Source organism: Melospiza melodia, chromosome 2, assembly GCF_035770615.1.
Source record: "Melospiza melodia melodia isolate bMelMel2 chromosome 2, bMelMel2.pri, whole genome shotgun sequence".
Lineage (NCBI taxonomy): Eukaryota > Metazoa > Chordata > Aves > Passeriformes > Passerellidae > Melospiza > Melospiza melodia.
The window spans coordinates 71,563,723-71,588,033 of NC_086195.1; the positions used below are offsets into that span (position 1 = coordinate 71,563,723).

Here is a 24,311-nt window from a genome sequence, read left to right on the forward strand (position 1 = left end):
TGAGTGAAACTGTGGACAAAACATGTAGGAATGACATCAGCAAAGTGGACAAGAAAGGAAAGCATGAAGTGGATACCAAAATGAAAGAAGCTCCTGCAGAAATGTGCTAAATGTGAAACCCTTAAAGGTTTTTTATGATATACAGGGGCTGTAATGCTCATTTGAAAAGTAAGGAGTCGGGATAAGATTTGTTGGAAAAGGTTTGGTTTGCTGACAGACCTGATTGTGTTGGCCTAACTCCCCTCAGTGAGTTCAGCAGGCTTGTGGAGTGAGGGAGAGCAGGACGGAGCTGCAGTATGTCTGTCATTTGTTTTGCATGCAGAGGGTTTTCCCAGGCAGCTCTGCACTCCAATCCATTTGGCTGTCCACAGCTGCAGGTTTATTCTTAGTTTCAGGAATGTGAATCCTTGTGGACATGGTAATGGCTTCGTGTCAGCAAGGAGACAGGTTTTCCCCTCAAAATAGTTCTCTTTGTGGACAGGTCAGTTTCCAGATTAAGTGTATAAGGGTATTTGGTCACATCTGATTCCTGAACCACATTATTCACTTGAGGTATCAAAATGACTTGCCTGGATTAGATTGCTCTTGCTAGTTCTGTAACATGTAACTACATGCAGCACAGTGTGTTTTCATTAAAAACTCTTAAAAACTCTAGGCATGGGACTGAAGCATAAGATACAGCCAAGTTCCTTCTGCTCTGCAACCCCGTGCTGTCCCACCAGCTGGCAGAGCGCTGTGTCCCAGCCCACAGGCCACAGTGAGAACTGGTGCTCATGATGCCGTGTGGGCACACAGTGATACATCAAGAAGTCAAGCTGATGGGCTGTGTGACTTTATAAGACTTGATATTTGTAAGATCCGCTGCTTGCCAGAGCAGGTATTGGCTCCTTGGCTAAGCCAAAGCTGTCCAAATAAACTCAGGCAAACACAAGGACAATAAAAATATCACACATTTTTCCATCACTTAGGAGGGCAAAGCAAGTTTCTTTGACACATCTACCCCAGAAAATTCAGCATATTCTAGAAAACTTAATGTCCATGCATATTCTAGAAAACTTCTTCCAGACATTCCAGTGCATGGACATCTTTGAGAACAAGATGCACCCAAAATTATCCGGCTGTTACCTGGGAAAGAGTTCAGGTCCTAATGTAATAAAGGAACAAGAACATAATTCAGGCAAGAACACCAAGGTTTCTACTTCTTCCAAACGTTGATGGATTACAGTTTGCGCATTTAGCCTTTAATATTTATTGCAATGATTCTGAATATCCTGAGTGGTGCTGAACATCCTCCTATCCAATCTCCTTCCTTTGGACATTTGTCTCTTAAATATGTGAAAACTTTTATCCTTTCTACCTACTAAGCCCTGCTTAGTCAAGTTATTCAGCTAAGTCACTACTAAAAATTCTCTTCTATTTTTAACCTTCAATATTCTTCGGATTTCTTTAATCAGTACAAGCTCCAGTTTGTTCCTTGTGACAACATCTCATTAAAATGGCTTTTCTACTCAGATCCTAATGTAGTACAACCTACCACTGCTCAGCTGAAGTCATGAAGGGACACTGATTTAGGAGATTTGTCTCTTCACTACCTTAATTTCTGTTAACTGACACTTTGGAGAAAATGAGAATAGGAAAGGTGAAAAAATGATATGGGAATAAGACAAAATATATTATTAAGATAAACAGGTTTTCTACTTTGCTGAATTCAAGTACCTTGCTCAAAAGTCAACCCCTGGGGAAATTTGGATAAGTCAATAGCGTTCAACCAGTTTCTAAACGGGTTGTAATATATGAAAAATTTCTGTAACAAGTGAACAAATTTGCACCAATTAATGATGCTATAAACAAGAATCCATTGCTTTGAAGAACATATGCAAACTTCTTTTTGCTTAGGTGCCAAAATTTGGCCAACTTTTATATGTTAGAGGAAGCAGTCAATCTTCCCAAGTAACATGGCTGAAAACATGTATCCTTTTTGAGAATGCAAGGCCACTATAACTTCAAAGAGCAGCAGAGCTCCATACAAGATATTTGCTCTGTGATCTTTGAAGAGTTGAACACATCTTCTGTCAGGAGACAACAGACAACTCATTCGCCCATGAATCTGACATTGTGTAATATTGTTAGTAGACTTTTTGCCAAGAATGCTAGCAATAAATTGAATGTAATGAAATGGAAAGTCAAACATCTTAGGAATGATTTATATAAAGATAAGTCTGTTCTTTGAGGAAGGACAACAAACTGGTTTCTCAGACCAGTCTGACAGTGTCCATATCAAAAATGAAATAATCTAAGCCAAGTAAAGCATAATACTGCCAGGGCTCCAAAGGATGGAGAAAAGTAATAATTCATGGAAGTCCTAATGAAACAAGCAGATCAATCCATACACATAAGGCGCCTTCCACTGTTTCATATATTGTACCTCCACAGTATTCCAGTAATATAGTGACAATGGACAATGCAAACAAGAAATTTAGGGTGATAAAACTGGGTCTCCGTTGAAGTCAAAGCAAAATTTTGTCATTTTCAGAATCAGGATTTTATCCTTGAGTGGTTTTATTTTCAAGTATTCACAGCAAGGAGGTGACTGGCTTTCAGCACTCAGTCTCTCTAACTGTCTGTTCTTAAAAAAAAATTGTATTATCAGATTTAAAGAGATTTGAAACCTAGCTTCATTGACTTCTAATCTATTTCAGAAACCTCCTAACAATAATAACTAAAATAAATAACTGTGCTTGTTTTCACCATCATTGAAGGACTGTCTACATACATTCTTTCTTCCATCTCCCCCCTCTGTCCACCCTGCACTAGCATTCTTTCATTGCTCATTCTGGTCAGGGTTAATGTGAGGACTATTTCTTCTTCTTTCCCCTTCACTGCCTCAGTTCAAGCTGAAAGTGACTGTTGCTTCCAGCAGATAAAACAGCAAAGAGCTTTTATTGCTTCACTCAGGTATGTCACTTGGAAAAAGAAGAGCTATTGTCCAGGATACACAATACATTCAAGACCTCCTTAACACTCAACACTACTCTTTAAATCCCTTTAGGGATATAGGCAAACATATACTCCTAAAAAAGGCAGAAAAAAAAATGTTTCCTAGTGCTTTTTTCCTCTGAAAGCCTGTTAAAATTCAAGGGAATCTGTCACCATCAATGATGGAATCTCAGAAGACAAGAATGGGGATTAGCCTGATAAAACATCTACCTGCGTCAATAGAGAAACAAAGCTCCATCAGACACTGATCCAGGCAACTCAACATCTGTGCTCCACCACCACCATCACCACCACCACCACCTCCCCCAGTGACAGCTGAGCGTGCTTGCAATGCGTGTCTGCTTCTCCTCAACACCAGTCAAAAGACTGCAGAGATCACTGCTAGTGTGGCTCCCTGACAGCTCTGTCTAACGATTCTGCACCAAAAGCATGTATAGCGCTATAAATGCTTTACTCTCCCTCGCTGCAAATAGATAAAGATTTTATTTCTCCCAAGAAGACAATCTTACTTACTTGGGATAGCGTCTCTGCTGAAAGATGGGCAGAATCTCTGTATCTTGATTTGAATGCAGAAGCAGTAAATCCCGAAATCTTTCTGTCAGGACAAAGAAAAAAAAAAAAAAGAAGAAAAAAAAAAAAAAAAAAAACAAACCCAGACTGTGACTCTGCATTATATGTTCAGGCCACGAGCAAGCATGCAGTAATATCAGTGAATTCTCTTCCCCAGAAATATTTAGCAGAGGACAAAACTAAGCATGGAGGGACTAAAAATCACTGTTTCCTGTAAAACGTAATATTTTAAAATGCCTTTTTTTTCATTCAATACTAAATTCTAGTAGTGCCTATAAGTTTCTAAAGTCTGCACAGAGGTCTTCTGACTATCATGCACAGCCAGCCGCAAAAAGTCTCTGCCTTGAAGAGCCTAGTCTAAACAGAAAGGAGGAGCCCCTAAGAATTCACATTAAGGAACACAGTAGTCAAAACAAACATAGATTAATTAATTCATATAAATTAAACTGCAGTACAAAAGTTGGTAATGGGCTCAATGTTTTAAAGGATGGTTGGAAGACTGTATTTCTTTTTTGTCATAATTACCTATTTCAAAAACTGCATTATTGGGTTTTCTGCGGGAGCTAAAGCTTTTGTAACTTAATTTCACTGACCACCAAATGAAAGGGTGGTTGCAATTAGCGTAGCTGCCTTTCTCTTATGCTTTTCTCTAGAGGTGGTTAGACACAGTAAGTCAAGTGGGATCTGTAGGACGTTCTATCAGTCCAGATTTCTCAGTCAAGAAAGACAGAAACCTCCTTAAAATTCACGTTATATTAAGATTCAGGGATAGAATGGGATTTCCCACCCAGATCAAATTCCTTTAGTAGCTCTCCATAGCATGGGATGTGCTCTGTTTCCTTCTTTCCTTCCGTCACCTGCAAGTTTAATCTGTCCTACAGTGGCACAGAACTGATGCCCTTTCCACCTCCTACCCTTCATTCAATGCTTTATAACTGTGGCTGAAAGTCTTCAGCTACAGTATTATCCTTTCTTTGCTAAACCATAGTTTGTAGCCTTTGGTATGTGTGGCAGCTGTACCATGGATTTCTCCAAACTAGCTCTCTTCCATGAAAGTTTTCATTCTGGAAACTGAACCTGAGGGTAAGTGTAGTCCTCCTCCTCCCAGATTCCTATGTATCTTAAAACATTCTCTAACACCAAGTTTATGAATAAGAAAATTACAAGACAAAAAAACATTTAGATTTATGCAATATTCTGTATCAAAACTAAGCTCCATTAATTTGGATACAATTCTGCTATGTAGCCTCTAAAGTGGAAAGAAACCCATCTGAATCATACTTCATAAAGTTGTAATACCTTGAAAAAAGCACAGTTAATTCAGAAGGAAAACTCTCTTGTTAAGGCCTCAGTTTTAAAGGTCAGCTATCTCACACCTGAGTCTTTTCTCAGCTGGCTAAGACATATTGCAAACATCTTGGATAAGATACCAGGATCTGCCAGTGAAGAAAGAAGGGCTTATCTTTGTTCCTTTATTTGTACACCTCTTCATATTCAATTCTGAAAGAAACAAGCACTCCTACCTCCAAAATTCTTCTCAAATCTTCAAAATGTAAATCAGTCTTCCTGTGCCTAACTAGGACAAAGAGCAGATGTGGCCAACAAAACAAATTCAATAAATGCAATACTGTAAAGATGAAAGTTAACTCCAATGAGTACTTTCAGGAAACAGACTGCTCACTGTATTGAGGAAAAGCTTGCCACTACACTACTTCTTGACCTCTGCTTGAAATTTTAGGAAGATGGAGAAATTTGCTTTTCTTTCAGTCTTCTGGTACATGGCAATAGGCTGTACACACACATGCCCTATCATCCTTAAAGATGACACATTAACCATCTTCAAAAGCCAATGGACAAGAACTGAAAGGCTACAGAAAGTTTTCACCAATGCAAAATATCCCCTCATGTTTCAGAGCCAGCACATTAACTTCCACCCCTGCTTCAGTAATCTCCCCACACAACCCAAGCTACTGATGCATTTCCAGGTGTCCTTTACAAAAGCCTCCATTCAAACAACAGCCTTTGTGCGTGCCTGGTGGAGGAATGGAGGAAGTTTACCATGGCAAACACTGAGTGACAGCACTTCTTTCCATGACTTGAGGATTTTGATCTCTAGAACACGGTATGAGACACCACGATTAAGGATCTCTCTTTGTGGTGGCACCGCTGATTTACTTCTGAGGGCCTGTAACCAGGTGTGACAGCAATGTCAAGCACAGAGAGACATGCTCCTACTCAGTTCAATGCTGCACAACACCACATTACAGGTAGGTGAGTGAAGCTGATTTGTCAGATCTTGGTAAGGATCTGTGACGCTCTGGGAGAGACAAAGCACATCTCAGTGAGTGTGCAGATATGTCGCACCCATTGTTCTGTCTGAGATGGATATCACCCAGGCAGAGTGCCATATTCCATCTCTATCTCCTACTCTGTGACCTATTCTTGTGCTGCTGCCCTTTCACATTGATCAAGGCCACCTGGCTGCACTCCAGGACTCAATTCAGCAAGCAGTGATCTTGAAAATATTTTGAATAGTAATGTGACAGGGCTGGCCAGTACGGGAGCAAAAGCAGCCAAGTTATGGCATCTGAAATTGGCCTGAACAGTTTTCCTACTAGATCTTGTTTTAGCTAAAGTCAACTTTTTTATTCCCCCCACGCTATGGCAAATTTCCCAGGCAGATGTATTTTCTTTTCACCATATGACTTTACTCATTTTTCCATGTGGCGTGGTTTAACCTCAGACAGCAACCAAGCCCCACACAGCTGCTTGCTCACTTCCCCCATGGTGGGATGGGGGAGAGAATTAGAGGAGTAAAAAGAAGAAAACTCATAGGTTGAGACAAAGACAGTTTATTAGGACAGACAAGGGAAGAAATTATAATCATGGTGATAATAAGAAAAATAATTAGAATATACAAAACAAGTGATGTACAATGCAATTGGCTCACACTTGCCAGCCAATGTGCAGCTAGTTCCTGAGCAGTGGCTCCTGGCCAGCTTTCCTCACAGTTTATGCACTGAACACGATGCCATATTTTACAGAATATCCCCATGATCAGTTGGGGTCAGCTGATCTGGCTGCGTCACTCCCAACTCCTTATGCCTTCCAACCTTCTCACTGGCAGGGCATGCAAAGAGGAAAAGTCCCTGTCTTAGCATAAAGACTACTTGGCAACAACTAAAACACCAATGTGTGATCAACATTATTCTCATCCTAAGTCCAAAACACAGCACTGTACCAACTATTAGTATGAAAATTTACTCTGTTCAAGCTGAAACCAGAACACCACAGAAAGACTTACACTACATGGTAGTGTTGCCCCTCATCTCAAATCTATTCTACAGCTTCTCCCAGCACATTAACCTCCATGTCCTGTTCATGCAGGAGTCTTTAGGACTGAATTGTCCCATGGGACCATTGTGCACACATGTCACTTTTCAGCTCTATGACATGCTCCTATTACACCAATATGTGCCTAGTACCAAAGTCACTCTGGAAAAATGACACTATTGCCTTTAAGACCATCCAACAAGGTGATGAGGAGGTGACAAGAGCCTGGGTAGCCACTTACAGCACAGGTACTTTTGGTGCTCTTACAAAAGGAAATATCAGAAGACTGATGCTTTACAAGAGAAGGCTTTTAAATTCACAAGAAAAAAAGTCACAACAATATCTTCCCAAAGGGGGAAGAATTTTTTAAGAAACCTAAGACATTGTTCTAATTCATGCTACAACAACAAATGAAAGACTTGAGAACTAATGAAACTAATAATTAGAACATTTTTACATTATTTTGGTTTGCAATCAGTAGTTGACCAATAGAACTAAAACAAGTCACAGTCTTTTTATTACTTGGATAAATTTAGAGAGGTATCTTCCAAAATTGAGTCCTTTTTCATGTGATGCTTTTGTCTAGGTGTTGGTCTGATTCACTAAAATAAAAAAGAATAACATTTACTTAGCCAAGGTTGCTTACTTCTGAAAACTGGCAATTACCTCCTCTGTTCCTCATTTCATTCATACAATTTGCATGAGTTAAAGTCTGTACTAGCGACAGGATTGTTCACATTGTTCTGAGATCAGCTATACCACTGACTGGTTTGTTGCTCTGCTGTGTGTGACACTGCAGCCTGTCTCACTGATGCTCCCATAAGTCTGCCTACAGGACAAAGTTCTCAGAGACATCAAGAAGGGTTGCACAGTCACATCTTCTGCTCAAATTTATGTTATGTTTTCAATATGATGAGTGCCTCAACTTCCTCCTGGCTTTCATTTTGAGCGTACAGTTTTTTCCAAATTCTTTATCAGTGAGAAGTCCTCAGTTAAATTTAGGCAGTCTCATTGAGACTATACATGTTTAGCTAAATATGTAACATAATAAGTTACCTGTGATGACTGCAGACTGGTTGCAATAACACAGTCTTATGCCCTGTCCTCCTAAATCAGGAAGACTGCAGACTCTAAAGAAAAGAAAATTTGCCACGGGAATCTTTATGGATTTAACCTATCCTATATATTTATTTCTTCCCTGTCTTTTATCTAAGTTTTCTTCTCTCTGTTCTACCTTTTGCTCCTCCTCTCCCTCCCAGCATAACATATTCACAAGTCAGCTACTGGAACCTCAGTTATAAATACCCTTACCATCTTTATGGTAATACATATTAATGCCAAGCCAGTTAATCTACAAGGACAGAAGGATGCATTTCAAGAGAAATTTTCCCTTTAAAATATTTAGATTAATGCCATATTTGTTCTCAAACAGAATGGAGTTGTGTTCAGTATGGTGAGTTGACAGTAATGTCAGAAAAATGAGAGCAAGAATGGGCATATGGTCTGAAGGTCACTCAAACTGGTTATACAGTCAAGTTTCCTTCTGCCAGGATATATATTACAGAAGTGGAAAGAGACACAAAGGAAATTTCTGCAGTATTTTAATATCTGGGGCTTCTCACAGTGGAGAAAAATAATTTCTATAGACGGTCCCTGTGAGTTAAAACACATTATTATTCACATTCTGTAGACAGAAACACGCTGTGGCACAATGAGCACTGGCTTTCCTTTTCAAAGCTGTCACGTCCCTGAAGGTCTTACTGCTTTAGCACTTCAAAAATTATACCAAAAGTCACACACTGCAGTTGACTTTAAAAGTCAGGTCTTGCGGTAGTCTTTTGTCACTCCTTCTTGTTACAAAATATCTTACGGAAAATAACAGCAAAATCACTTTCACTGTAATTTCACTCTGCTGAATTCCAAGGGTCTTGGAAAATCAAATCCCTGCTCCTTCAGAGTTTGATGGGTATGAAGCTATGAGGTCACTGCACTACATACCTGAAGTCTGAGCCATTACTGGTTTGTTTATCCCAACTACCTTTACCCAACACCTTTGGACCATTTTCTGAACCACTAATAAAGAAAGGTCAGTTCGGAACACTGTAACACCAATGGCAATTGGCTTAACAGGATAAGGATTTCATTAATACTAGTTTTACGGATTTTTTTTTAAATGAAGTTAATAAGCATAAAAAGAAAGGTGATGAGAAAGCAACCAGAGAGTGGGAGAACAGAACAGCTTCATCAGACCACCAAATGATCTATCCATAGTGACACTCTTCTACTTTTGGATATTTTGTAGTCATGTTTCCATAATTACCTCTTCTGCATTCTGAGAAACAAATATCAGTTCCACCTTTCACCACAAGGACACTTGTAGGTCCTGCAATTTCAAACTAAATAAACTACCCAGTTTTATGCAAAATTCACAGTGGCTTGTACGCCTTCCATGTCACGAATACCAACTTGCAGTAATTAAAACAAAATAAATTTTAAAATAAGTCAGCTTTCTTAAAACTGTTGATGATAATTTAATAGGATTTGAAATCCACTAATATGACTTGTTTTCAAGCTCCGTAAATTTGGAAAAGCTGTCATAAGTAGTTCTGCAGTGCGTTGTAAAAATAAAAGGCAATTAGGAAGAAGTCTTTGCCAGTTAAGGGCTATAAAACAATGATGAGCAACAAGATGGCATAAAAATGAAATGTCTGATATTTCAGTTTGACCTGTGGCTTATTAATGGCCGAAGTTCCTGAAATTAGGGAGTTATCACTTCTCTCCTCTTGAAGAGTCAGTGCTACAAATATCCTCCATCAGATTAAAAGGGGAGGAAAAAAAAGATGATGAGTTAATGCTGATGATCAAAAGGTTCCAAAATTATTACATCATCAGCCTCAGAATTTCCCTGAAACATACATATTTTGCTGATAGAGACAGGCTTTTTGACCAGACTGAACTTCCATGATTCTCAGTCCATTAAGCCTCACAGAGTTTAATTCTCCTATTTTTCATCACCATTTCCTTCCCTCCTGATCAGTTGTCTGAAAGACTAATTAGTGTCATTATTTACAGAGTTACTGAAAAACCCTGAAAACTAGTGAAAACTCAAGAAGTTGAAAACTATATATAAACCCTTTGCTCTTTATATTCATTTAAGGGAAATAGAGAAGACTTTACAGAAAGGCAAGTGGATCCAAGGTAGATGAATAAAATGATCATCCTTCCTTTCAACATTTTCTTTTACAGGACTTTAGTTTATAAGTAGAGTGTGAGGGGGGGAATAGGAATTTGACTAATTATAACACAGATCTGCAGTGAACTCCCAGTCACTCTAGACCTGTAGAATAGTCCTCCTTTCTTTAAAGAAAGACTCTGTATGCCCTGCTTTCTCTCCTAACCTGCCTTTGCACCCTAAAAAGCTCCTTCTCTTTCTCTAGCTGTGTGCCTACCAGTTCAAAAGCATTCTCCCCCTCTGATTTCAGAATTGGCAAATCCTTTCCCTGATGGAATTCTAGGTGCTTTCTTGTGTCCTTAAATTTGTCACAACTGCTACATCAAAATTAGCTTGGATGGATTTATTTCTAACTAGATCTCCCTCATTTACACTATAATCACACATCTTGCATAATTTAGGTATATATGGCCCTGTATCAGCCAATGAAGAAAAAGAGAAAAAGGCAGTTCTTGTCCCATGAACCTTAAAAGGTAAGAAGATGAATGATGGGAAGGAAAAAGCATCCCTTATTTTGTTTCAAAACAGGGAGGAGAGATGTGGAGGACCTTATTTAGGCTGCATTTTCTACGACTGACCTGACAAGACATCACTGAGTGACCCAGAATGCCTGCTAGCTACACTGCCAGACCTGGGTTTCCCAGACAGCCAGGGAAGAGAAGAGAACACAACACCAAAGTCAAGTAGTCTTGATGCTCACTACTAAGTTAGAAAATGCTTCTGAGTTAGAAATCCTTCTAAAGGTTACACAGCAATTCCCTAGTGGAGCTGGTAATTAGCTGACTGCTGGAGTTCAAAATAATCAAGGAACTTTAGTCAAGGAAGAATTTTTGCCTTAGAGATAGATACTTACTATATTTGAAGACTATTTCTGTCATGACAGTAAAGCTCATTCCACAGCTCAGCTCTTACAAAATACCACAGTAAAACACAGTTTCTAAACAACACAGAAACTCTACTTTAAAAAATACTTTATAAATATATGCTCTGAAGGAAAACTTATTTATGCAGATTTTTTTATAGCACTGCATTCTACAGTTGCTGCCTGTAGCCATGAAGGGCTATACTTTGCTTTTTGAATTCCCCATGAGCAAATGTAGGGAGGATCAACTACTATTTCCTTCACTAGTGCTGTAGTTTCCTCTTTCACAACAAGACAGAAGAAATGATTAGGCACCAGTATAGCCTTTTGGGCTTTAAGATAATGTAGTGACACTTGTTCTAGAAAGTCCTTATTTCATAGAAAAAGGAAAAAAATACACTCAAACTACGCAAAGCAGGAGGATTTAACTGGTTCTCTCTTTGTAACTTGTAATCTGCTACAGAAACTGGAGAAAGCCAGACCTTCCAAAAGCTACATGGAACTTTTTAACACTGAAATGGAGCTACTATCCAGATGTGCAATTATTGCAATACTATCCAGCTCTGCACATCTCCAAAGGGTTTGCCTCTAAAAGGCTGAGCAAAGGTGCAATTAATCAGGCTGTACTGATTCACACCAAGGCCCCCCTATTCTAATATCTGGATTCATTTCTGGATACATCCATGGAAGAATGATCACAGGGTAAGACCCCTCTGCTTTTGAGCTTTTCTATGCCAGTGCTTCTCCTGAGTCTAACGTGGTTTGTCTAATAAGAAATTCTTACATTCCTTTTTAATGTATACTTGCCCAGTCCCCATGTAAACCTAATCCATTCCACACTCTTTGACAAGGAGTTCCATGTGTTTCTCACCTATTACATGAAGATTCATCACCTTAAGTTTGCTCTGAAATCTTACTGACTGTATATGATGGCCAAAATCTCTGATACTGGCAGAAACTGTGAACAGTGAGGCTCCACCCACCCACTCTTTCAGCATTAAGCATGATTTTGCAGACTATGGCTATATTCCCCTGAATTAGATCTTTTTCAGGCTAAAGAGTCACTGCATAGTCAGTTATGCCATGTTTGGAAGCCTCTCCACGCTTTTGATCATCTTTGCCATTCCTTCCTGAGCCCTGGCCAGTGTCATGTCTGAGTGATGAAGACCAGATCTGCACACAGGACTGAAGTCCTGGTAGCACCACAGAAACACCCACCACCTGCACAGTCATCTCCTTGGCTTTATTCTCTACTCAGCTCCTAATAATTTTTCTCTTTAGTGCTGCTGAGCACTAAGCTGATGTCTTCATGGAAATAGTTATTGTGACTCCAAAGTGTTATTCTTGGGCCGCCATGGTCTCATCATTGCCAGCCATGTGTATTAGCTTGTCACCAAATATATTAAACACCAGCACATACCCACATGCATACATCCACCGGTATTTTTAGCCAAGTCTAAAAATATGTTTGCAAGTGTCACATATTTTACACATTTGAACAAGTGACAAGAACTTTTCAATAGACAGATTAATATGGCAGTCAAAAATAATGGAATTAATTTCTATCCAAGACTGAAATTTTGTACCATAACAAAACCACTACCAGTAACTGTGAACACATTCTTGGGCTTTTGCCTATTCCTATTTGGTGACAATTTAAACTTAAGCATGGGACCATTTAAGCCTCTGACTTATACAGACATAACTTCATCATTACTGTCAAATATGAAAATAAATTACTATGTAATAACTGTAGAGGACCACAGAATTGTTGAGGGCAGAAGAAATCTCAGGAAATAATCTAATCCTGCTCTAAGCATGGTTAGAAAGAACAGGCTGCTCATAGCCATGTTCAGTTGGGTTTTATGCATCTCCAAGGCTGGAACTGGATGATCTTTAAGGTCCCTTCCAGCCCAAACCATTCCATGACTCTAGGACATAATCAGGAGGTCTGCTTGTGAAAAAAATATAAATAGCAATATTTTGTGCTGTTCCCATTCATTGCCACCTTTGGACAAAACTGCAAACCCATGTCAGTTTGACAAGAGGGCCACAGCTGGTTAGGAGCCAACTGCCTGCACAGCTGATAGACATGAGGGGCAAGACACTGCCCTGCAATAAGCTTCAGACAGACTGGGCAGGTTAAATACTGCCTTCTCTTACCTGGGGCAGGGATGCGAGGAGAATGAGAATGCCAAAGAAAAAAGGAGTTTGTGAAAGAGAATGGCAGTTTCCTTGCTAATTCACCTCCACTCACAGCCTTGGAATATGAAGTAGAGATGGCCCAACCCTCATGCCTCCAACAGCAGCCTTGAGCCCTGTGATGCTGCTAATCACCAAGGCTTAGCTGACCTTAGAGGGGGATCATCAGGCCTAACTTGGCCTTGCTCACAGCCAGGCTGTGTGAATACCCACATGGAAGGTGCTAAGTTGTTCCCAGAGGGGAAGCTGCACTGTGCTGGATACAGCCCTGGGAGTGAGCAGCGCTGACAGGCACCCCGGGTGGGAAATGCCTGTCCAGCCAAACACTTAGCTGAACTTGACAGCTAGAAATAACAGTGGGGCTGCAAGTAAGAAACAAAAGCAAAAACAGGGTGCTAAGGGACTCCATCGATATCTAAAAATCATTTCCCCTGTGTTGTCAGCTGCCTGTCTCTTTCAGAGAACACTCACAACTTCTTCCCTGAAAGGACCAGCTACACTGAAGCATTACGTAGGATAACGTGAGCAGAGCTCAGCTGGATTCTATTTCCTGTATAAATTTTGCTAGTCAGCTGGGGATGATCCACTGGGAAAAAAAGTACATTTTTTCCGAAGATCTAATCACATCTGAGGCTCCATTTCTTATAACATCTCTCAAAGGGCCATATCAAAACCTTAGCAGGAAATCATTTGAATGACTGACAAATGAAATGAGCCATTAAATACTGTTTATCTCCTTTTTTTTTTTTATGGGTGATAAAATGTAATGCACACAAGTGCATCAGAAAATGTATCCAAAGCATGGTTTCATTTCACCCTGATGTGAGCAATTCTGTTATTTCTTCTTACATTTGAATTAGACAAGTCATTCTTGAGAACTTAAGCCAGACAACTGCCGGAATATAAATTATTACATATAACCTAGTCTGGGTACTTTTCATTTATTCTTAATTCATAATTACTTACAAATACTTGTATTTATTGACTTAGCATTAGCCCTTGTGTTGACTTTTGTTAAAATATGTTGTGGGATTTCCTACGAGGTTGTCACCTCCATCTTTCAACTAATAATGTTATGAATGTAATGAAATATTAAATAGAAATGTTTTTACATGACAGAAAGTCTGTTATTACTCAAGTCAACAGAAAAAGTACACCCAGCCTTGAACAGGAGAGTAAAGCTGAAAAATTTTACAATGCAATACTAAAACTGATAACTATTCCCTAGAACAGAGAATAACCACTAAACAAGTGGTTTAGCATGATTTGGATCAAACAGTTCATCACATCACTGTAAGTAAAATGACTTGGCACATCCTTATTTGAAAAAGTGATTTTGCCAATTCCTGTAAGTATAAACTATCACTAGATATCAGTTACCAGTCACGACCTGGCATATAACAGCACATCAATTTACCATCACAAACTCAGCAATACATAACAGCACAGAAATTATAAAATCCTCTTTAAGCAGACATGGCACATGCTGGTGCATATATGCTGGGAAGTATGGGACACTTCTAAAGAAATACTCTTCCTTAACAAATTTTTGGATTAAGGAATTACTGCTTTTTTTGGAAATTCCGCTGAGAAAGTTTCATTTGCCATGCTCGTTAATAACAGGGCACAATTAGCATAATCTCCTCAACCCATTAAAAAAAGGAAAACATCAAATAAGAGAAATTATAAAAATGTCTTTAATTAAATATTTTGCCTTTTTCAAACCAGTCACAGCTAAGCTGAGGAGACACTCAGCTGACATAGTGTAAGTGAAATCCTTGAGGGAAAGCCCTGTGCTGTCAGGCTGGCACCAGTCACTTGGTAAAGCACAGCAAAGCACCACAGCTTTGACTCTGAAATGTGCGTGGGTGTCTGTGGCATTTTCCTTCAGGAAATGGCACTTACAGTGCGTTTAATGAATAAGGCAATATGTTAAATTTATGACAGGAGATAGTCCTTAAAGCTGCTTGTTGCAGTCAAGAGCACAAACTGCCCACTGATTTATTTTAATTTCATATAACATGAGGAGGCTTTTTGGAGGCTGTAGGTGTACTTGTTAACACTGACAGTACAGTAAAATCCTCACAGCAGACACTTGAGCAATACCCAAAATATCGAATAAGCTCTGAAACTCCTCCTCTCCCCCAAATCCTCCTTCAACACTGAAAGAAGTTGCTGTCATCTCCACTGAGTGCCTATTTCTCCAATACATATAAAACCACTAATATTTTTATTTGGATCCACAGACTTTCCAGGCTCTCTTCCCAGCAGAGAAGCATTCTCTCTTATTCATGATCATGGTGTTCCCTACAGAATTTTAGGTTTTATTAATAGTTTTTCTTAAAAAATTTCTGATTCCAGGTAAGTCACAATACTAAGCAGTCATCCACTCATTATCAGCTTCTATATGCAGAACAGAAGAATTTACCCTCAAATTACTAAGAACACAGTGATGTAAACCATTGTCCAAATTTTACTCTTTGTAGATGGTCAAACATTTCCAATCAAACTGTGGTTTATCAAGGATATTGAGATTATAAGAGAAAAAAAATTAAAATTTAAAAACCACACCCAAATGCTGAAAGTTTAGGGATATGTGTGGGCATGTATATATAAATCAAATGCAGTACTTCAGGCAAGTCATAGTTGTTTTCTCACATACCCATCTCTTTTCCTAGTTTCCCTGCCAGAAACTGCACTCTGCTAAGATGTGATTGTGCGTCTCCACAGGACAGAGTGAGACCATGGCATGTTACAGCAAATATACCCTAAGCTGGGAACACAGTCAAAAGTAGATAAAGAAAGCTGGAGACATACAAATCCTAAGAAGAGGTTGGGAGAGCATTTACAAGTGATATTTTTGGCTTTCGGACAGTATTCTTGACCATATGAATCCTTTTAAAATCAATTAGAATTTTTCTATTAAAAAGTTATTTTTATTTTAAAAAATAGGTGTTACATTTTATATTTTATTCATTTACTAAGCAATTTTATTGTTCACATTTCTGAAGGGAAAGCTTGATTTAAAAAGTAGCCAGGAATGTTATTTCTTCTCTTTGCTTTGACTTCCCTGCTTCTTTGTCAAACCTGCTGAAGGCACTGCACACCTGGAAGACAACCTGTTTTTTTCCAGCTGTTTCAGCTGATCTAATGAAAGATATTACTCCTTCCTAGAATACCTCCCTCTCATGAAAGATTATGTCATTGTAACGTACTTTGGTTTTATCTGCTACAAATGTTACAAACTATATTAATAAGAGTCACGGTATCCTTCTTGAAAGAAGCTCTGACACTTTGTCCCCACTTTGAGGAAAAAAAGCTTTAAAGAAAGAGAAAGAGGAAGAACAGGAACATGCCAGAGCTGCAGAAATGTGGGTTATAATATCAGTGAAACAAAATACACAGTGCGCCCTGCCCATCAGCTGCTGCACTACATGCCAAAGGGCTATTTATTGCTGTCACAGCACCGTCTACTCCCTGTACCACTATGCAATCTCCTTTGCATTTTGGAAAGTGAGTTCCAGGCTACAAATTACCCCCCACAGTTTCTCCTCACAGCACTTTAGTTAATAGTGAGATAATTGAGTCCTTTGTCTCAAAGAAATGCCACATTCAGCATGTAGCAGCCACCATTTCAAGTCTCCCTCAAAACTGGGATGCACTAGCAATTAATTTACTTTGCCGTATCTTAAACTTTATAGCATATTATATTTAAAGCATTTCTGCCTCACTGCCTTTTGCAATTTAAGGATCTGGTGAAAGAAAAAAAAATGAGTTTTAATTACAAAAATCATTTAGTGGACTGACACTCATAAAGGGATGCCTTTATATTAAAACATGGACTGGACTGGCAGTCTGACTCCATTCCCACGAGGAACTTGCCTCCACCTCTTGTTCTGCACTGGAGTACCCAACTTTGAGGCATAAGACCACGTGGTTCAAAGTTGAGTTTAGAGGTGGAATTAGCATGTATTTTTGTGCGTGGTTTATATAAAATGAGTAGCCATAAATATTTTAAACCAAGCTCTTCTGTTCACAGCACATACAAAAATATCTGTTTGGAGAAGCTGTGGAAACTTGCTGCTGGCCAGTTCTCATGACATGATGCTTTCAGTGCAAGTTCTGAGGTTTGGGTTGTCTTCTTTCTTTTAAGAAGGTCAACTTTTTTGAGGCTACCACATACACCTATTTTTGCACTAGATACAAGTGGTTGGTGGCAGATTTTTATTATTAATATTTATGATTTAAAGGGATCCTTCTCCAGGGGAGGACTTGGACAAATGAGAGCTGTGGTTTCAAGATGCCCTTAAAAATTCTTGGATCACAAACTATTTCCTTATGGTGAAACACAAATTTTTCAGCTTGTATTTGATGCATCTGAGAAATTATGCATGTACAAAAGGACAGGACTGAGCAACAGGATGGGGTGGCACATGAAAAGCTGAGTTGCAAGGGACTGTAGGGAACTGTTGATAAAATTTGGGGTGTAGGATTTGCCTCCCACATACAAGAGCAACATTGATTTTAATGCATTTTGGAATGGAAAGGCATTTTGGAACAGCTAACTGCTGTTTCAAGGATGACTGAAACTCAGGGTAAGGACATGCAGCTGGCAAAAAGTGGAGTAAATATACCTAAAGAAAAAATACTTCGATAAAGGAGATGGGATATCCTAACTAGAACTTCAAAGCTAATATTATGCCAATAAGCAGTTATATAATGTTTGTTGTGAAAATAGGAAACCTCATTTGACCATGTTATTTGATCACAATGACATTTGCAAGGTTGTGGGAGTTTTAATCAACTCCCACAGAATGAAGTGCTAACACAGCACAAATTCTGAGCAAGCGATGGCCCGTCTCTCCCCTCCAATCCAAGCACCAGTAGGAATAAACAGACAGGTAGAAGAGATCAAGGAATAAAGTGCAATACAGTGACAGCTCAAGTACTACCATTACTGGTGGTCTTCATGCAAAAGAGAGCTACACTTTCAATCACACCAGAGCCCAAACCAACAAGAGTGCCATTGAAAAGCAATCCCTCTTCTGTATCTCAAGGGAATGCCAGAAGTGGAGGAGGTGCAGGAAGCAAAGAACCAGACAAATACAAGGTATCAAAACTCAGATTTAATACAACAGGTAGCCAAACAGAAGGTTCAAAGGTGCCATGTTCATTTTCTGTACATATTTGCACACAAACGGGCAACAACTAAATTGAACACACATTTCCTAGTAACGGTTATTGGGCTGAAATGAGGAAAACAGCAAAAAGAGAAAAGGAAAAAATGGAAAATTTGGGACAAAACCTACTAACTTATGTAATCATCACAAAGTTGAGCTTCATTTTCACAAAGAGTACAAAAAGAGCCCATGAAAGTTTGAAGCTGAAAACTCTGCAGAATATTAAAACCCCAAGGTTGTAATATAACTTCTGTATAGAAATTATTCAGAGGAACTATCAAGCATCATGCAGGAGTTGGGAGCATGTAAAGATGAATGTTCCTTCTGATCATAAAATTTATAAATATCTACAGTTCCTACACAAGTTTTTCCATTTTTTTAATGTTCTAAAGCTGAAATAGATTTTCCTTCATTAACTATGGCAATTTTTACAATCTGTTAGAAAAGGATCCCAAAAAAACCCATTTCAAATCTACTTTTAAGATATTTTAACCAACAATTTTTAGTTAAAATGTGGTAACTCAAAATTCCAAATCTGAAATGTGTCTATTTTTTTCTTCTGTCCCCAAGGGAGAAGTAACAATAAACTGGGAACAAAGCTAGACATTTGGCAGCGGTTCTTCAGCAGAATTTGGATGGCATCTAAGAGAATCTATTGCCCCAGGGAAGTGCAGATATGCATGAAGAGCTGGTATTTGGATGTGAACTCTTGTATTTCTCTAGAAACCATGCTCACACAAAGGACCCTGAAAATCCAGCCAAACTTTGTATATTCAGTGCTTGAAGCAGCTGTGTACCTCTGCACAGAAACTATATAAGAATGAGTCTTCCCTTAGCAGACATTAATAGAAAAATGGTGAAGCAAAGGCAACTTCAGAACAGCAACTTTGCCTCCTTAAGTAGGCAAACACAGCACACAGTGATTACAAAACCAGAAATATGCCTGGCAGTCCACTCAAATACATATCCTAGAGCTTTTCACTCTAATAATTCTATTTTTCAAAGTAGAGAGTTTTTTCTTTTTTTCCCCTACATTCATTCTGATTCTATCAGCTGGTACATGCAAATGTACTCCACAGACTTCACTCCTGTAGCTCCTAACAGTGCTGAAAACGTCTGAGGCATGACAAGAAATCCTACATCCACACATCCAGTGCATAATGTATCCAAGGATAAAAAGAAATTTACATCATTGAGTCATGTCATTTTCTATAATCATTACATGATTAAAAAGTGCCTGGGATATGCAAAAAGGTGGAAGTTTACAAATAACAGGATGCACCAAGAAAAGACTTCTGTGTAGCAGAAAATTTCCATCAATGTAACTTTCTTAACCAAATATCTTTTTCCCCCTCTAGACAAAAAACTCATTAACTGTTCAAATTGGATTTGACTCAAGTTACACTGTTTTTGGTACTAAGTCAGCTGGAGTTCAACTAATGTAAAACAATCCAGGTCTGGAGCCAAAAATTCAGATGTGTTCACCTTCAGCATTAGTTGTTTAATCAGAGGAAAAGGGCTTTCAACCCCTTTTAGTCAGTAAACTAAATCTGTTATCCTTTTTCTTCAGTCTCTTAATCCTGCCTTTTATTGAGCTTTTTAAAGGAATAAATAAAATAAATAATGAACATCATTGGCAATGAACAATAAAATTAGTATTCCTTACGGTACACTATGGCTCATCATATTGTTAAGGCATATTAACTTCCCAATAGTGCAGCTGAATTATTTTATTACTAATGTCAAATTATATTACAAGGAAACACAATTAAACCTTTTTATCACTCAATTCTGCTATCCTCCTCAGAAGTGTAAGTAAGATTCCCTGACAATACAAAAATTGTTAGTCATAAAATCTATCAGTGGAAAATAACACCTATCTCATCTCTGTCCTGTTCTTCCAAAACCACACACAGATTTTGCTGGAACAGCTGACAGCACCACGTCATTAACACCTTTACACCCTGCCAGGAATCTGATGGAATAACTAAACACAAAAAAATGTTACTATGGAGTGGAAAAGGCCCAAATCAAACAGAGCTTGAGGTAACAGCAAAAGAGTTGACCAAATGTTCATCCCCAGTGAGTAGATATTTTTAAAGAAACTCAGTAGCAGTTACAGTGAACCTGGGACAACCTTGTCATTTCCTGTGGACAGACTTTATAGTCTGATTATTCCTTCTGGTCATCTTCTGTTCCACACATGACTTCAGTCAGAATCAAGGTCCACTAACAATACAGGAGATGTGAGCCATTGCTTCTATACATCTCAAACTGTTCTCAGGGTTACTGAACCTAAAATATTGCCTCTTTGCTAGATCCTACATTTGATGAGATGTTCCAGGTAAGCACAGGAATGCATAGCCTTGGGATGCTTCAGACATCCCATAAATCAGGAGCTGCAAGAGCCTAACATGGTCATGCAGATACTCCTGACAAACTCTCCCAGACCAGAATGTTCAGATCATTCTTCCTTCAGAGGCACTTAAAAGGTGTGTCATTTTCTTCTTCTGGTCAATGTGAGAAAAATCCTTAATCAGGCTCCAAAATCCCAAAGAACTGCCCTACTTTTTTGTTTGTTTTTCTGCTTAAAAACAAGTAATTTGGGGTGTGTACTGTTTGCTGTCTCAGGTCTTACTCCATAGGGAATTAAACAAGATTCTTTTTTTAATTCACAGGGAATTAAACAAGATGCTTTCATACATTTGCCATGCTCTGAAAAATTGTTGTTTTCAACTGAAAAATGGTTTGTTTGTTCTTCCCTCATTAAACTTCCTGCTTCAAAGCTGGACCTTCCAGAAAAAGGACTGAGACAATATGTGACAAAAATTCCCATTATGCCATGTCCCCTGTAAAATAAGGTCACCTATACCTGAATGAGCCAGTTACCAGGCATAACCTCATCTGTAACAAAAAAAATGAAGCAAAGATAAATATTTTCAGACGAGATCTGGAGTTTATTAAGGTGAAGCACATCAGTACTCCATAATCTGTCTGTTCTGGCTCTACCTGGACAGTTCCTGTACACATCACCACCTCCTGGTGCCACAACATGTCTATGGGACAGAACTCTCAGATTTAACGGGTGGTACTCAAGTGCTCTTACGGCATACCCACAATAAATATCACGGTGCTCAGAACAAGCCTTGAAAATGTCTCCAGAAATATACACAACTGCACAGCAGGATGGTGTCACTACTAGGTAAAAATTATACAAATTACTGTGGAGCATAGAACAGCATCAGTGCTCTAAACATGGTGCCACATCAATTTGTTCCAGCAACACACTGCAACATAACAGCAATATTTCACTGCCTTAAGGCATGCACCTCACCTCAATACCTCTGAGTGCTGTGCATTTGTTTTCCACAAAAACATGCTGCATGGCTTCTGAAGCCTGTTATTCCTGCATCATCAATATCACTTTCTGTCTCACACCCTCAAGTTTGTCTAGTGAATGAGACACATTTTCTTGATACACTGCCATGTCTTTTTCCACTGCTGTCAAGTTGTTGGATGCGAGGCATGGCCCATGGCCTCTCTTTTTCCCTCCAGAGGTGCCAGATGAAATGTCAACTTTAAAACTAAACAAGCAGTAGTACTTGAGGCAGCAGCAAGGACAGAAGAGACATAAGGCTGATAGATGACAATGCTGAGGACAAACTAAACAGTAAGTTGGACAAGAAAAAACCTTGAAAAAAATTGTGTTGTAAATACTAAGCCAACAATTACTTCAAAGCTAAAGAAAAAATAGATGGCCACAGGTATCAAGAGAAGCAGAACAAAATGGGTATCTAGAGGGGATAGCCAGTAACAAGATCAGGTTTTTAGCTCATCCATTCATCTCACAGCTCTGACCCATGCATGAGACACTGCAGGACCCTCAATGTTACTGCAGGGTATAAACACCCAACCAGCTCAGCTTGAGGAAGCCACAGAGGAATACAGGCTGATTCAGCTCTGCACCACGGGGCTAAACCAACCTGCATGTGTGCAATCACCACACATGATCAGCCACTGTAAACACATCCTAACTTGGGCAGCCAAGTCCTGACTGTCCAACTGTGTTCCACGGCCACAGTTTTCAAAGTGCCATGGAATGTTCTGTTAATACATCAGGTGGTGACTTAAGCAGCTCACAAGTCAGCACAAGGACAGCAATTGCATAATCACAAACCCATTTTTAGGAAGGTTTATGATAGCTGTTCCCCTGTTCACAATAGCCATGGCAAAATATGGAATGAAAAATCAAATTAGAAATGTTTACATCGGAAAAATCGCAACCAATGAACTAAATGCCAATGAACTAAACTACCTACCTCTGAGGCAGTGAGATAGATGTAGATATAGAGATATATAGACATACTCTTTACAATGAAAGAAGAGAAAAAGGCATGCTTGGAGCCTGGCTTGTCTTATCCTAAACTAGACATATAAACAGGTCAGAGGTCTACAAAGGGAGCTAAGGGAATCATTTCAGGTGAAAATATGTGCTCCAAAGGCATCTGAGGGCACATTACAGCAATACCAGTGATTGTGCGTCTGGTTTCTGTGAATGAACGTGAAAGTTAAGCACTATACAGTTATTAATACCACCACAACATGGGTGAGAAATAGGAGATCTCAGATTTGTACTGGAAAAGGATATGGGTGCTTACATAATGGAAAGGAAATTTATGGTTTTATCCAAATCAGCTTCTGAGGGGGGGCAGATTCTCAGCTGTTCTAAGCTCAGACAGCACCACTGTGTTTGAATGGAGCATGGAACAGGGGGTCTAGATTGGCAGTTGGTTTGCAGAGGTCTCAGAGCTACTGGTTTTGTAGCTTTTTCCTCTCTTACCTACTTTTTCTGTCCTACACTTTCCATTATTTAAATAATTGGTTTTAAAAAGCAAATAACAGTACTGCCTGAAAATCTACTAAGTATTGGCTCTTATGCAAAGCATTGTTTCTGGAATGACTGGCTTTTTCTAAAGCTGCTTCCTTCAGCTCATTTTATTTGAAATCTAAAATTATACGCACTGGGATATGGGCAATAAATGACTTACTATCAACAGCAACTTCTCATCCGGAGTTGAAAATACTATTGCCCCTTTTCTCTTGACATTGAGTTGCCTTCCCAACCTACAGCACAAGGTATTCTATTACATTTTCAAGATATCAGTCAGGGACACTGTTAAGAGACTTGACCCGAAACAACTTGCAGAATTGGTTTGCCAGTATTCTGTACTCCCTCTCCTGTCCTTACAGCTAGTGGCAGGAAATGTTCCCTCACCACATCTCCCAGGTGCAGGCAGCTAAAGAAGCTAAAGTTATCCAGAGGAGAAATACCTCAACTAATCAGATCTTCTCTACATTTCATGGAATATCTGCACCTCTCTTGCATTCTTTTAATTTAGGCTTGTAATTGAGTTCTCTGAAATAAATTGTAAAGTCTCTTTGGTGTCAGGTATAAACTGTCAGGAATGGGAGATGGTGATACAAAAGAGAATTTTAATAAATAGGATAAAGTCTGAGAGAATAGGTCATGAAAAGAGCTCAAATGACAGTATGTCTCATAAAAACTCCTCCAGTCTAATATCCTGTCTGCAGAAGCAGCCTTTAGAGCATGCTTAAGAAAGATAATAAGGAACGTGGCAAATATAATAATCCTTCCTCAAACATTCAGCAGATTAGAGACTATTAATTGTCACAGGGCTTAAGGGAATGAGTGAGAACAGGGCTCCATGGTACTGATGCAGCACCAAGGGCTGGGTAAACTGTCTGCTTCTTGACAGCACACCTGACACTGGGAGAGATATCTCTGTTTAGCAAAACTGCTACAAGAAATGGTCTCTGTAATGTGACAGTTCCTGAATATCACACAGCCCAACCTAGACAGATCCTCCTTTCAGTGGAGACTATAGATGCTGACTTGGGAGAATGATACATAAAT

At 39.1% G+C, this 24,311-nt stretch overlaps 1 protein-coding gene across 4 annotated transcripts in view; it reads right to left on the reverse strand.

Moving 5' to 3' along the window:
• The window catches only part of NOX4 (NADPH oxidase 4), a 110,855-nt gene that overhangs the window by 42,571 nt on the left and 43,973 nt on the right, over nucleotides 1-24,311 (reverse strand). For all 4 annotated transcript variants that reach the window (XR_010026707.1, XM_063148831.1, XM_063148828.1 and 1 more), the window contains one exon: nucleotides 3,511-3,592. Coding sequence is in view for 3 of the 4 variants with exons in the window: in XM_063148831.1 (XP_063004901.1) it covers nucleotides 3,511-3,592 (82 nt within the window). In the remaining variant the exon portion in view is untranslated. The remainder of the gene's footprint in view (nucleotides 1-3,510; nucleotides 3,593-24,311) is intronic.